At 41.3% G+C, this 15,578-nt stretch overlaps 2 protein-coding genes across 10 annotated transcripts in view; both read left to right on the top strand.

Moving 5' to 3' along the window:
- The window catches only part of tjp1a (tight junction protein 1a), a 42,387-nt gene extending 34,647 nt beyond the window's left edge, over window positions 1-7,740 (top strand). For 5 of the 9 annotated variants that reach the window (XM_085906730.1, XM_085906728.1, XM_085906731.1 and 2 more), the window contains 9 exons: window positions 435-1,232; window positions 1,329-1,411; window positions 1,547-1,717; window positions 2,095-2,201; window positions 2,297-2,556; window positions 3,046-3,191; window positions 3,263-3,483; window positions 3,834-3,977; window positions 6,107-7,740. In XM_085906730.1, the coding sequence (XP_085762856.1) occupies window positions 435-1,232; window positions 1,329-1,411; window positions 1,547-1,717; window positions 2,095-2,201; window positions 2,297-2,556; window positions 3,046-3,191; window positions 3,263-3,483; window positions 3,834-3,977; window positions 6,107-6,201 (2,025 nt within the window). In that variant the 3' untranslated portion in view covers window positions 6,202-7,740. The remainder of the gene's footprint in view (window positions 1-434; window positions 1,233-1,328; window positions 1,412-1,546; window positions 1,718-2,094; window positions 2,202-2,296; window positions 2,557-3,045; window positions 3,192-3,262; window positions 3,484-3,833; window positions 3,978-6,106) is intronic. The other 4 variants (XM_085906733.1, XM_085906737.1, XM_085906735.1 and 1 more) reach the window with 2 other exon arrangements.
- Window positions 7,741-10,055: 2,315 nt separating this feature from the next.
- entrep2 (endosomal transmembrane epsin interactor 2) overlaps window positions 10,056-15,578 on the top strand; it is a 53,856-nt gene continuing 48,333 nt past the window's right edge. Inside the window, exon 1 of the mRNA XM_085907942.1 lies at window positions 10,056-10,295. Within this exon, the coding sequence (XP_085764068.1) occupies window positions 10,056-10,295 (240 nt within the window). The remainder of the gene's footprint in view (window positions 10,296-15,578) is intronic.

Genomic DNA, 15,578 nt, shown 5'->3' with positions numbered 1-15,578 from the left:
TTAAATCTTATTGTAAAACAGTGGGTGTCATTTTCCTAAATAATATCAAATAATTGCAATATCAAGCCAAATTGGTCTGTAACAACTTCAAATACAGTACAGTGTCAATCTGGAAATGTTTTGGCCAAAAATGTATCCCATTGTTATGTACTACAATATTTCATTTGCTATATAATTTCAATTGCCTTCAGTAAGTGTTTAATTTGAAAGGACAGTGATTTCTGTTATAATACATTATCTGACAAGTAACCCCTCCCTCTCAGTTTCTCTATTGCAGGTCTTTCCCCAATTTTTTTCCTCTTTCTGTCATTAATTTCAGAAAATACTTTTAATATATTTTCAGTTACTGCATCCTTTCATACTATAATGAATTGTGTAGTACGTCGTTGGATTCTGTGATGCCGCTAACCGTAGTCTTTGTTGTGTATTTGTAGATGTATCAAAAGGCTCCCTATAGCCCAGACAGCACAGGGAGACCCGGTCCTGGACTGAAACCTGGGAATTATAACCCTCAACAGGGATACCACCCTGATCAGCAAGCATACAGAGATTATGACCACCCACCGAGTCGGTTTGATGTCAACAGTGGAAGTGGTTACGTAGAACCAAAGTATAGAAACTATGACTCTCCGCCCTTTGAGAACAGTGTGCCTCTCTACGACCAGCAACAGTGGAACCCTTACGTTCACACACATTCGACTGCCGACTCGCAAGGCTACGACCCACGCCTGCCGTACAGCGACGGCCCCGAGTCTCAGTACACCCCTCCGCTCCGTTTCGACGAGCCGCCGTCTCAGCAGGGATTCGACGGACGGCCTCGCTACGGTAAACCCGCGGTTCCTGGGTCCGCCCGTTACGATGACCCCCCACCCCTTTCTCCAGACCTCCACTACAACCAAGATGCTCAACACTCTCCGGCTGTCCGCTCTCCCAGCGGCCAACGGCCTTCCTACAACCAGGGACCAACACAGCACGCAAAAGGCTACAAACCTCAGCCCTATGACGCAGCTCCTGTAAACTCTGACACCAGCCCCACATCGCCTCCAAAAGCGGAGGTCAACTCATTTTCTACCACAGACATTTCAAAGCTCGACACTGCCAGAAAAGAGATACGCGAGGATGACCCCGCCATGCAACCACAATCTGTCCTAACCAGAGTCAAGATGTTTGAAAACAAACGTTCCGTGTCTGTGGACCGAGCCAGAGATACGGTGGATCCATCTGCAAACAAGGTGAACTTTTTGTGGCTTTCTTTCTATTCGTTGGGAACATCTACTGTAGCAAATATACATATATGTGACACGTGACCTTTTGTGTTGCTAACTTAGGCTGCAGATTTGCCCTTGAAAGCAGGGGGAATCATCCCAAAAGCTAATTCTTTGAGCAACCTGGACTCAGAAAAAAGCTTCAGGTAAGCTTTGTTTTTCACGCTTTGGCACGCTGAGATTTCAGGGTAATACTTGAAAAACCTTTGTTTAATTATTATGCCCAACTTGACTCATTTTAATTGAATTCCTTGCACTCTTTGCATTGTTTACCCACCTAGAGTCCCTGAGCCTCAGAAGCCTCAGTCCAAAGCGGCTGATGACATTGTGCGTGCCAACCATTATGACCCAGATGAGGATGAGGACTACTATAGGAAACAGCTCTCTTACTTTGACAGACTTCAAACTGGCCCCGCCAAACCTCAAGCACAAACAACGCACAACTTCTCCAGGTAATTTCCAAAGGAGCATTGTGATTTTGACCTCATTTGTTCAAACGTTTTTACCCATCACACCACATTTCCAGGGAATGTCACGGGTCTATACAAATTAGGCTGGGACTTCGCAAATTTTAGTGACAAATAATGCGCACAAAAAAAAAAAAATCCAACCCTTGCTTGTTCTTTGTTGGGTTTTCTTATGTCGTTTTGTTCTTGGTAATGTTTTTTTACAGTCTAACTTTTACACCACATTTATGGAAGCTATTTTATAGCAGGGTTTGGAATACATCACTCAGATATCTATTTCACTTTCAATCTCCATTTTTATATCCAAGTTGAATGTTCATTGAGTTTTCTTTAATTTGATGGTTTTCTTCCTATGTTTACAGAACAGAATCAGTGGAGAAACCAAGTACAGTAGAGAAAAGATATGAACCAGTGCCCCAGTTGACACCAACTTTGCCACCAGCCACACTTCCCAAGCCCTTAACTGAAGGTATGACACACATCCTGCCAGTTTCATATAAAACACACTCACGTTTTTACATTTTTAAATGGGTAATGAGAGTAACTCGAATAACTGTCCCTCAGCCAAGCCTCCTTCCAGAGAGGACACTGTCCATAGCAACTTGCTGCCTCACAAAGGTTTTCCTGAGAAGTCTCCAGTGAATGGCACAAGTGAAAAGCTTCTGAAAACTTTCACCAGCAGCGGGGCTGCACCAGCATCAAGCTACAACCGCTATTTGCCCAAACCCTACACAGCGTCTGCCAGGCCTTTTGAGCGCAAATTCGAAAGTCCCAAATTCAACCACAACCTTCTGCCCAATGACAAGCCAGATATGGCCTCAAAGGTAAGCAGCCTTTCAACAGGTGTGCCTAGTGTGTAGAAAGTTCAAGTGACTTCAGTGGAATGTCTGCTCACCCATCAAACTGCCGTACGGATTCAATTACCACTCAATGGGGATGTGGCTGTATATGTTTCTCCTTTGCTTTACCCCTTGCTAGTTTGTATTTTTAGAAATAATGTCCTTTACACGTAGCTGTATTCGTTCAGGAAAAATTGTATGTACTCTCCGGTAGTGATGGGAAAACGAAGCTTCATGAACCAGTTGTTGATGTATTCTTCGGCTTCTCTAGATGGCAATGTTGCTTTAAAGTGACTGTTTTAAGAAATTACAAGTTGGTGGGCTTTCAGCGCTTTGGTGATCAGAGAGTGCCACCTAGAGGTCTAAGTAAACACAACAACGAGTTCATGAATCATCTTGAATCTTCATTTGCCCATTATTACTATCTGGTATGGGTGAAGTAAGTTCATAATAGATTACATTGGTTTTGAATAGGGTCAGAGTGCAAGCCCAGCGAAGCCCTCCCAGTCCCACAACGCAGACCATGACAGTGGCCTAGATACATTCACTCGTACAATGGACCATCGCTCTAAGTATCAGCACAACAATATCAACGCTGTGCCCAAGGCCATTCCCGTGAGGTAACCAATCACATCATTCGTAGATGGAATCAAATGTATTCCATTGGAAACAAACGTTTTCTGCCTTCTAGCCCCACTGCCCTGGAGGATGACGACGACGAGGATGAGGGCCACACTGTGGTCGCGACTGCCCGGGGCATCTTCAATAGCAACGGAGGTGTCCTGAGCTCCATCGAGACGGGCGTCAGCATTATTATCCCTCAGGGCGCCATTCCTGAAGGCATAGAGCAGGAGATCTACTTCAAGGTCTGCCGAGATAACAGCATCCTGCCTCCACTTGACAAGGAGAAAGGTAGCATTGTCACAAAATGATAAAGATTGTAGTCACTCTTGCGCTCTTTGTTTCTGTTCATCATTGCATTGTCCTTTGTCATATAAGCAGTCTGTCGTAAAAGATTTGATCACCTTTTGTCATTCCTTGAGTTATTCCTGTACTCATACTTTGTAATGCGTATATAAACGTATGCAGTAGGATTTCATTCAATCGAATTTATAGTAGATGTCAATCATTTGGGTGGTGCAAACTGTTTTTACCTTTCTGTTCAGTTCAATAAGGGAAGTGAACATTTATCTTCTGATGTGTAAATAATTCGATAATAATTGTTCAAAATGTCTTGTTTTTATCGTCTCTGTCATTTCCAGGGGAGACTTTGCTGAGCCCTCTGGTGATGTGTGGACCTCACGGCCTCAAGTTTTTGAAGCCTGTGGAGCTGCGCTTACCTCACTGTGCGTCAATGACCCCTGATGGTTGGTCTTTTGCTCTAAAATCCTCCGACTCCTCGTCGGGTATGCTGTGTTCTCTCAGTTCTTCTGGGGTCGTTTGGGCTGGCTCTGTGACTATTTGACTGTTGGGGTCACTTGAATCATTTCCCCTTAGTTATGATTATTATGATTTGTATTTTTCTCACCAATGTTTTGTGAGATTTTGGAAAACGAATCAGTCTACGGGGAAATAAATCTTGCCTTTCATTTACATACAGTATCATAATGGCTTTAGTTGAATCCATTTCACTTTTTATCACTCACTTTCTCTAATTGCCAACTTACCTGTCTTTGTCACATCAAAGTCCGTTTTTATTATTCATTTATTATTATATATTGCAAGTCATTTACTAATCATTGGTTTTATGTCAAATCATTTTATTTTTTTGTTGTAATGAAGCTAATTAGTAGGTCTACTTATTTTTATGGGCTTCAATACAAATCAACCTCACTGGTTTTCCTAATATATATGCATGCAGGAGCAACTTGGCTTGACATTTATTATACCTAGATGCACACACATACATTGTAAATGGATACTCTATAACATTTTCTCAGACCGATACCAATGAAAGTATAGACATTTCATACATAAATCATTTTCACCAGAAAAGACCTATATATGCCAATGCTGCAATTCTCCTGAAAATTGCATTAATTTAATGACCAATTCCTAATCTTCTAATTTGTGATCGTAAAACGTTCACAAGAAGGTGGCCAGAATCTTGAAATAATGCTGGTATCGGTACTTGCTCATCCCTAATATATACGGTTTATGTGCATGCGAGCATGTGTGTGTGTGTTTGTGATATAAAAACTGCATGTTCTTATTTCTTTCCTTTCACACAGCCACCCAAATCCTAGCCATAAGACCTGCCTTTATAGTTCTCTTCATTAAATTTGACGACCGTTCCTCCCTTGGTCCTAATGAGGATAAATGATACAGAAAATAAATAGTAGTTGCAGAATAGGATATATGTCGCGATGCATAGATAAGTTTAGATAGGGTTTGGAAATTCCTCCCTTGAATGTCAATTATTTGGTTGAGTGCACTTAATTGTGCATTTGTGCTTGTATCCAAAACACTTTTTTTCTATAGTCTACGTCATTTACCTTTCCAGGAGCTACAAATATCGATAAATAAAGACCTGTAGTTCATTCGAAGCGCAGTGTGCGAATGAACACACATTCTTGTGGCTTTTTACTTTGAATTATAGCAAAGTAAAAAGCTCAACTTCTGCGAGTTACTTCACGAAGAGTGGTAATTTTGGCCGTTGTTAGGATTAGCAGTTAATTAGCCTCATTTTAAGAATCAGAATGAATGAGATGCTGCTTTGCTCTGTTGTTGGGCTGAATAGGAGAAGGATTATCAGGCTGCGTGCTAATCCTTTTATTGCGAGGCAAGGCCACTCTCCAGCCTGCTCGTGTCCCCTCTGTGACTTTCCTCTTACATCGTGTCCCCACTATTCTTGCCCTTCTTTACAGCGCTCTGCGGCTAATGGATGCTCCTCCTTGTGCCTTATTGTCTGATCACGCTTTTGTTTTGTTTTTCCAGGCCATGTAAAACTAGTGAACTTCAGGAGAGTGGACATAGTGCATGAGCAGCGTGGTTCACTACTATGTCACGTTGTCATTTAGATGTGGTCATGTTCTTCTTTTTTATTTCCTGTTATTTAACACAGCTGCTGAGAACTAGTTGTGGTTATTAGGATAATAAGCACTACTGTTAGGTAACAAATGAGGCAGAAATGCAAAACGGTTCACTCACAAACTCTTTTCCAGAAATAGGCTACAGATAACTCGGGATGATTTGACATTACGGTACGCCGTCGTCATAGTGACTGGGGTTGAATTTTGAGTCAACAAGAGGCTGGGGGGGGACATTCATTAAAGATGAAATGACTTGCCTATTCTCGAGTGTCTCCAGTGTTTGGATGTGAGCCACTGTCTTGTTCTTTCCAAATATGGCTGGCAGGCAGGAGATGCAATCAGGCTCTGCAGCTCCACTTGAGTAGTTGATGGATTCATTCTCCAGTTATTGTTCCATATAACCAACTCCAAAGAGGGAGTTCTTATATTGCCATTATAGCTTAATTGAACCTCAAAGACTCTTATAACTCACCATCTGCTCCATCTGTTCCCATTCCTCTCAGGTGACCCAAAAAACTGGCAGAACAAGTCTCTCCCTGGAGACCCCAACTACCTGGTGGGAGCCAACTGTGTTTCTGTGCTCATCGACCACTTTTAAGTGGGGGGAGGCAGCAGGTGTGATGTTACAAAATATGCATCCATAGTGGATAAACATGGACACACACATACACATGGACAGCTGCACTCTCCAACTCCCGACGGTGACGTGAAGAAGATCCAGTCAGTGCTGTTTACGGCCAGGCGCTGAAGAAACAAACTTTTGCCATCAAATGAAGTCTCGATGAAGTAAAACCACTGATGCATGCCCCCCCTACCCCGCCCCACCCTCACTGAAGATTATTGCTATCTATACATACAGTACAATAAAGTTTTTATATGCGTATACATGGATGAATTGTTTTCCAATTTGCGCCACCAGCGAACATATTTTACAAACCTGTGTCGGTGTATTTATGCTATATATGCATACAGTATATATAGTAGTCTAGATAAAATGCATTTTTTTGTCCTGAATTCAACTCCTATTATTTTTCAGTTGAGGTGACTGAATATAATATGTATCCATATTCTTCCACTCTGAGAGAATGTGGTGAAAGTTTGAGTCTCCGACGAAGGAGTTTGCAGGTCAGCTGGATCTAAAAGCCAAGCAGCACACTTTAACCTTTATTCTTCCTCTTTTGCGCCTTTTCTTCCGGTGAGACCTTGTAGCTTGAGTTGTTCTCACTCCTTCCAGCCTGAGGGAGATCTATGCATGTCGTTCTACTCAGGTCCAGTGGCCTCCTTCGTTGCTTCCTCACATTTGTTTCCAGTCATCCATCTCTTTTTGCACTCTTGCATTCAAACACAATAAGCAGTGATGCCTTATCTGGAGCTCATTCACCTCTTTTCATGAAGGAAACAATAATTTATGATGAGTAACTGTGTCGTGTTGTTTGGTTTGCCGTTCTTGTTAATCCAGTGTATAAGCAAACTCGGATTCAGCACACAGTAATGGTTGTGATTGGATAACAGATGTATGTTGGTCTTATCTCCTATGCATTACTTACAACAACAACAAACAAGAAGATGAAGAGTGACTGTAAATAATGCTAGCATATTGCCTTGGTTCTTTTGTTTGTAAATGAACTTTTTTTTATTCTTTCTTTTTGTATAAAATGTAGCGAAAAACATTTGAAAAAGTGGAAGAGTAACAAGGAAATATGATCATCTTTGTATTCTGGATTATACCCTCGAGCCTTGAAATGTTGAACCCGACAGTATACTACATGACATCTTTTCTACCAACATATTCTCGTTCGATTACCATCAGAAATGGTCTTTTTATGGCTACTTAAGGATCAGGAAAGTGTTTGGGCTGAAAAATTATTATTATTTTTTCTTTCAAAACAAAAGTTGTACTCCCAAAATGTTCCTTTCACTACTGGATGCTGTATTGTGTGCCCTTAAATGTATTTTTGTACTAATAGACAATTACTGATATATGGCACACCAGTACCCTCTTATTTTTAGACTTAACACAGCTTTAATCGGATAATAGCTCTTCACGTGTGGCTGATTTCATTCTTATTATTTTCCTCCTCCGCAACACAATTTTAAGTATACCACTGTATTAATAAATAAAATCATTTTAAAGTAACGTTTGACAAAGGTGTCCCTGTCTTTTCTTACAAAGTGAAACGTTTTATTGATCTTAAAATAAGCTGTCACTTGCAGCATTAAGCAGCTATATTTAGCTCCAGTTAACTTGCCATTTTTTAAAGCGTCGTCTTGATTTGCTTGCCCAATATTTGCAAAGATCATCAATGTCATTTTTTGTTGCAGTGTGACTATGACTTGCACCAATTGTTAAGGTGCTACTCCCTCAACGCGCAATTCACAATTGTGGCCACCAGACGGCGTCGGTGATCTCTGAACTTCATTCATTCATCATCCAAACCGCTTCTCATTGTGAATTGAAATGTAAGAATCCTGCATTACTGCAAATCCATTTTTAAAGTGATCTTTTGTCTCGGACCAGAGCTTTAAAATGCAATGGTGATCTTTTCCTCCCCACCTTCATAGTGCCCATTGACCTACAGTGACCTTCATTCAAAATACAGCCTGCAACAAAGTTATGAAATATTTCCCAAAGATATTTCCGACTTATTTGTTTTTATTTTGACCTATTTATGCGCTTACATATGACGTAGACCAGCCAACTGGACCACACATTCTGAGAACCACTATAATGTAAGTTGCTTTCACATATTAAGTATTATGTATTTTCTAGAAGATTGTAGATTTTGAGAATTATAGCCAGCCTGAGAATCATGCCTTGCTGTGCATACGTTGGGTGTGTCAGAAATCTGGATGGGAAAATAGCCTCATCTCAAAAGCGTGCATGCGAGGCGCGTAAAAATTTAAGAGCAAACGACAGTGTATGACCCTTTCTGCTCTTTTAAAGAATAAATGAATGATGCCCTCTGCTGAACATGACAAATAATTTCGTTTAACTTTAATAGAGTAGAAGTAGAAGCCTGCAAAGCAGTGACTTGTTTATTGCGTGAGGTTTGAATGCCAGACTATGCTCAAGACATCTAAACTCTACAAAGCAGCGACCGCACATTTATTTTGCATTTTAAATCTTTGTACACAATCCCAGTATGTGTATGTGTATGTGAGGTGCAGGTGTTATTTTTTTCCACATGGGGTCACCACGCTCACACTCTACATTACTGCATTCATGACACGCACCACCAGCATTTTTAAGGGAGTACATATACATACATACTACATACACTCTTGAAAAATGCTGCATTTTTAAGGGTGTACACATACAGTACATACATACACCCTTGAAAATGCTGGGTTAAAAACAACCCATTCAGTTTTGTTTTGAACAAAATAACCCAGCAAATTGGGTTGTTGATTTTGTTGATTAAACCCGAAAATCTGTTTTTAAAATCACGTGTGTGTATGTGTGTGTGTGTAAGTGTGTATAGGTGTGTGTAAGTGTGTGTGCGTGTGTGTGTGCGCGAGCAAGTGTGTGTGTGTGTGTGCGAGATAGATAGATAGATAGATAGATAGATAGATAGATAGATAGATAGATAGATAGAGATAGATAGAGAGAGAGAGAGAGAGAGAGAGAGAGAGAGAGAGAGAGAGAGAGAGAGAGAGAGAGAGAGAGAGAGAGAGAGAGAGAGAGAGAGAGAGAGAGAGATAGATAGATCATTTGCACAATATAGCCTGTAGATTTGTTTCCATCACAGGAGGATTCAAGCGGCCCATATTGTTGTCTTTGTTTCCAAAAATGCTCCCTAACTTCATCCGCTGGGAATAAAACCTCTCATGCAGCACCAGCGCCTCTTCGCACACACATTAGTTCCGAACGCCCCCTCCTCCCTTTCTCCCTCCGTCACCACAGTAGTAAGTCAGCCTTGCTCCCGCTGCTGCATGCGCACAGACGCACTGTGGCACATTTCCAACAACTGCGCACCAAAGGCACAATTGCGGATATTCTACGACAGTATTTGAAAGGCTGGATACGCTGGATGGTGTCTACGCTGCACCTCTGACGCCGTGTTTTGAATCCACGCATATAGGGTCCATTATCTTCAGCATGGCAACGTGACAATGGTGCAAGGTTGGTTCTGCGGTGCGTCTTCGGTGACTTTTCTAACGAGGAATGGGTTGTATGTCAGAGCGAAGAAGGAATTTGGTGGAACCCTCTTTTGGATTTTGAATGTAAAGCTACGTAGCTGGTGCTGATTCCACTCGATCTTCTCGCTTCTTCTACCCTCCCACTCACGGCAGCTCGACGCTAATTGGAGAGCATCTCAATTGGTGGAGAGCAACCACATCGAGCTTTGACCTCCACTCTAACGCTTAGTTGTGTTGTGGGATTTCTTCTCCTGTGGCTGGCGCTCTCTCTTGCTCGCCCGACCTTTGCATTGCACCTTTTATTTAAGGACAATGCCGGTGAACGCGTTGCCCCGGACGGTCATCGGCGGCCAGGGCTCCCTCAGCCCGGCGTCGCTGTCTCGCAGCCTCTCTCGTCTGAGGGAATACCGGACTCGGACCCGGATCATGCTGGCCCTCGGAGTCTCTCAGATGGTCCTGGGAAGCCTCATCCTGGCCGTCAGCTTCGCAGCTCTCGCTCTAACCACATCTCCCAGGGTGCGACACTCTTGCCCTTTTTGGGCTGGTTTTTCCGTGAGTACATCTTTCTTGGTTTTGCTGCTGATCCTCAAACATTGCTGTATTTCATCAAGATTTTTTAGTGTACGATTTCTCAACCTTTATTGATCTAATGTAGCCAATTCAGGTACGATCTCCAAACATAAATGCCACCAAAAAAAATCATACACTAATTTGCCATATTGTGGAAGAGAATTGTTCTGTTACATTGGGCTTGATGTCAATGCCATTGAATAAATATTACAATAGCACTTACAATGCAGCACTCTTAAAACTTTGCAAAAAAAAAATAGCAACTCCTTAAAAGAAATAACTTGAGTGTGGGGAGAAAGGGCAAAGAAAGTGGCACATTGGATGACATCATAGCAATCTTCCAATATCACATAAATATGACTGTAAACACAATAGGAATGACCTCAGACTACATCATCATCTCATTAGACACTTAGTTTGCACCGGTGATGACATACTGCTTCTTTTCTGTATAGATTCTTAGAACCTCCAAGGGCGAACGCAGTTCAAGGCTAGTCACCCTGACATTTAAGTTTCAAAACCCTTGGGAAATAATGGAAATAAAAAAAATAAAAGTTCTCGTTTGTCAAAAAGATCAAGTAACATTTTAATGTTCTGAACTGCTTGTTGTGTGACCTCAATATTTGACTGCACTATTTCCCCCCAAGAAATGTGCAACTCCAAGTTGAGGACCATTTAACTGAAGGACTTCATCTTCCAATCTGTTATTGCTTGGCATTTTGACTGCAAGATTTTACAAGTGTGAATGTAAAATTATCATTTGTGGATCCATTCATTCCTAAAAGTGTTTGCTCTTAATAGGTTGTTTGTGAGCTGGAGCCAATTTCTTCCCCACTTAAGTATACTGTTAAAAGATTTTTAAAATGTTTTCAAAATATTTTTCAAATGTTCGCTGGTTCAAATGAACCACAAACATATTGACATATAATTTAAATGCTAAACAGATTATAAATGGGCTCCTTTTAGAATAGAATGTCTGTGTTTTTCCATGTTAAATTTTAATGGTGTTTTTTTTGTATTTATGAGCGCACATTTCCTTGATTTGCTGCCAGAGACCCTGTGCAGGGCCACACCATTAATTATAGAGGCACTGGGACGAAATGCAAGAGGAGGGGGAGCGAGTAAGGGTCTCCTTGGTGCCATCAGGGCCATCTGTGTTTGTGTGTGAGGATATGTCCGTAGCCGCATGTGTGCTGAAGGGTACAGTTACAAGGGACGAGGAAGTAGCCACAGGGGTCAGAGTGCAAAGGCCAAGATGCAGTCAGGAGGGGTGCTTGGAGTTTATTTGACAAACCTGAGGACCCGACTCAAGTTTATGTCCCAACAACTGCATGTTTGTCAGTTTGATCTTCTCCATGTCTCCACAATTAAGTTTGTGGTGTGAGGTGCTATTGGAACCTGGGTGAGGCTCTTTGTTAATGTCAAGCTTCAGACTGTGCTGGTGTTCTCCAGCAGTAATTTAGTCACAGCACTGCACTCCACAATGTCCACCATTCAACACAAGTTAACATTTGTCCCTCTTAGCTCTGATTGGTTCGTCTTGACATGTGGGTGAACTGAGCTAATGAGCAAGTTGATGTACGTGTGGCCGTGCGTGTGTGTGTCACTTATCTTTTACCTCCTAGAAAAAGAAATCGCTGCTTCCTCCTACAGACTAACTAGCAGTGACAGAACGCTTCGACCGAAACCGGTTAAACTATGTGTTGACAACATTAACAGCCACTGCAGATAAATGCGTTTCGTAGTAATGTCAATATAAGGTGGTAGGCATTTGACCATAAATTTGACCTGTAATATTTGGCCGGAATCCATCTGGAAAAGAGGATTGCTTTATGGTTTAAAGCTGTTAAATAAATAGCTAGATGAACACCATGTCTGATCCTTTATGGAGAATGAGCTGCCGAGCTTTCCAACAAGTCCCTACAATCCCCTTTGCTGTGCTTTGTATCCCACACAAACATACACGGGCAGATTAGTACAGAATCTGATGATGCTCTGTGCTGAAACATGGCGTACAGAATGGCCAAAAATCAACAATAATTTTTGAAGCCGCACAGACTTTCAACACAGTTTTTGTGTGTGTCTGTAAGAAAATGTGTCCAGAGTGTGTTTTTTGCATTCCAAAAATTATTACAGCAATTTTTCTAAAATTGCCTTCTATCGATGAGAAAATACACTCACCAATGTGTTGCTAGTCTAAAAAAATGTGAGCTCAACAACCATATTACTCAACACCTAAATGGATAACGGTGTCGCCATAGTAGAGCTGCCAAAACAATGAATCGACAGCTAATTGATGATCAACTTAATTGACAATTTTAATATTCGAGTAATCGAAACACTATCCAAATCCTATTAGGTCAGTCTCTCAACAGTATTTTTTCATTCATCTTGTAGTAATTCATGAAAAGAAACGGATACTATTTTGTGTTTAAATCGAAACATTTGCAAATGGCTTTTACTTCAGAAAACGGCACCAGTAACAGAATCAGTTTGGTGAGTACAACATTAATCTTTCTTGGGTGATATTGCTGAATCTTTATTTAGTTGTTTCTATTACTACATGATGAACATCGGTAGATGGAGAAAAATAAATCTGCAATAAACATTTTAACATTTTAAAAGAATTATATCCAATTATTTGTTTAATGTATGGATTAATAGACAGAATAATTGATTCTAAAAATATTTTGTAGTGACAGCCCTACACCACAGTGCATCATGGGACACTGAGAAAAAGCCAGCAACACATTCTTGACTTTACTTTAACCCTATTAGAGAAAACTAGAAAGAGGCAGTGCATATGTTTGGATCTCTTCGGAGTTAATTTATGGAGATGCTGATGGTAATTTGTTCCGCATGTCAGCTGCTGACAGTTGCAGAAGTCCTTTGGCTCTCCATGTCGTTCATGGGCCGAAGCCAGCAGGGCAGAGTCATTTCACAGCCAAAAGCTCTCAGGTGAACCTGCTGGCCAGACACAGCACAGAAACACGTCTGTCTGATGAGCCCGGTACCGCATCACCCTTTATCATCACCTGACATCGACCGGAAGTGACGGCTGTCCGAGCGGAGCTGTGGGTTGATAACCAGCCTCGAGCTGCGGAGGAACAAGAACGAGACGGAAGACATTGTTAGACTAGACTGGCACACCAATGATTAGAGATGTTTGGGCAACAGTGAGAGCTTGTCTGTGGAAGCTCGCGTGACGGATATTTTCAAGCCGTGGCATTGTTTGAATATAGAATTGTCGTAACATCAAAAGAAAAGTAAAGATGTTGTTTTTAAAGGTTCATTTCTAGGCTGTGAATATTTTCATTGTGGAAGATTCAAATAAATAGATATTGTCTTATATTGTCTCTATTTGACTGTTTAGTGTCCGGGTGCTGCCATCATTGTTCAGCATATGAGTCATTAATAATGATCTGCTTCATTACCTCCATTCCCTGCAGCATGTACAGTTGGTAACACACACACACACACACACACACACACACACACACACACACACACACACACACACACACACACACACACACACACACACACACACACACACACACACTCACACACACAGATGCGCTCACACCAATTTATCCAGCGCAGGGCTGAGTTCTGATGAAATAAGCTGCTGGTGGTTGAAAATGAAGCTCTTGAATGCAGACAGGCTGAGGGAGCGTTTAGTATGAGGATCAATAGCTCAGGTGACATCACATGTAAACAAAACTTTCAAGGCGGAGTGATTCGGCAAATAGGTTCAGCGGCTTGAATGATGATATTATTCTCGCCACAATTGGAATGTTTGACGGGTCGCTCGAAAATTGTGGAAGATGCCGTCAGAGCCAAAAAGATGTGTCCATTTCCCGATATTTATGGTACTAACTGCAGAAGACACAGTATGTTACATGTAAATTAGGTATGTAGTAAATTACTAGGAAGAAACACAGCATTCCGGGCTTAAATTATATTTCAATGGACAAGCTGCTTTAAAAATAGAAGTGGCAGGATTTGAGGCATCTTTATTGAGGGAACTTATCTTTTGTTTGGATTCCTTGGCACAGACGTGTTCATTTTGACAGTGAAAGATGAATAACGCGATATTAACCAGCTAGCCAAAATGTTTTGTTAAATGACTCAGACAACTCAAGCCAACATTTTACACATAGCAGTTTGTCTTTTCAACACTAGGCCACTGGGAATGTTTTGCTGCAATAATTTAGATTGGTCTCATTCATCAGAATGCAGGAATGGGTTAAGCAGTCACATGCTTCCCCCCACAAGGCTCATTTGATCTGTCATGGTCAGAGCATATGTCCACCTCCACCATCGATGTATGTTTTATTGATAATTGCATTTTTAATAATGCTCAGCTGTGATTGACATTTCCCCCCCCCCCCCCCCACTGTGTATTGTGTTGTGTTAATGTAGCCATTAATCCCCCTCTGTCAACTGAGGCTCCTCAGCTACAAGCCATCTCACTCACATGTGAATATTGATCAAGTGAATTCACGGCAACCCCATCAGTCAGAAGGCTTTGCGTCAGCTTTCATTCTTTTCGTGACCCTGTGGCGCTTTTTTTTTTTTTTTTTTTTTTGCAGTGACCTTTCACTAGTGTATTTAAAGCGGTGTGCGATGATGTCAGAGAATAAGCGCTTAAGGCGTCGCTCTGCAGCAATAATTCACTTTCCCGCAGCATCTTTCCATAATAAGTAGGAATGCTGCCTGCTGCCTCTCATTACCCCGAGGACCCTCCAGTGTATCCCGACTGTACTCCAGTGTTACCAGTGAGCACTTGCATGATGGAAAATGCAGTTTGTCCTTGTTAACACACACACGCACACACTGAAAACATTTGATTTGAAATGATCAGTTTCAGTTTGCCAGACCGACATTATTACTGAGGTGAAGAAGCATTGATATTCGTATTTTTTTAAGATTTACTGGTATGCATTTTATTGTTAGATTTTTCATTGGGTTCTGCATTTTTTGCACACTTCTCCACACTGACATTTTTCTTGGCATACCTACACGAGTCGTTATTCTTTGAGTTGTGTGGCAGCAAAAATATGAAGTATAAATTCAATTTTCCTTGAGGAAGCATAATTATGAGTAACAGTGTAAACCAGATTTAGATTTTGGGACTTTTTCTATTTAAATATTTAGAAATAGTGGTGTGGAATGAAGCCAAAATCCTGATGAAAAGAAAAAAGTTTATAAATTGAATGGATTGTGCCCAATCAAAACTGCTGATTATTGTTAAGACCAGTC

The sequence above is a fragment of the Syngnathus leptorhynchus genome, chromosome 3 (genome assembly GCF_054491065.1).
Source record: "Syngnathus leptorhynchus isolate UIUO chromosome 3, UIUO_Slep, whole genome shotgun sequence".
NCBI classification, from domain to species: domain Eukaryota; kingdom Metazoa; phylum Chordata; class Actinopteri; order Syngnathiformes; family Syngnathidae; genus Syngnathus; species Syngnathus leptorhynchus.
The sequence above is the reverse complement of the archived record's forward strand: the minus strand, read 5'-3'. Positions and strand labels throughout refer to the sequence as shown.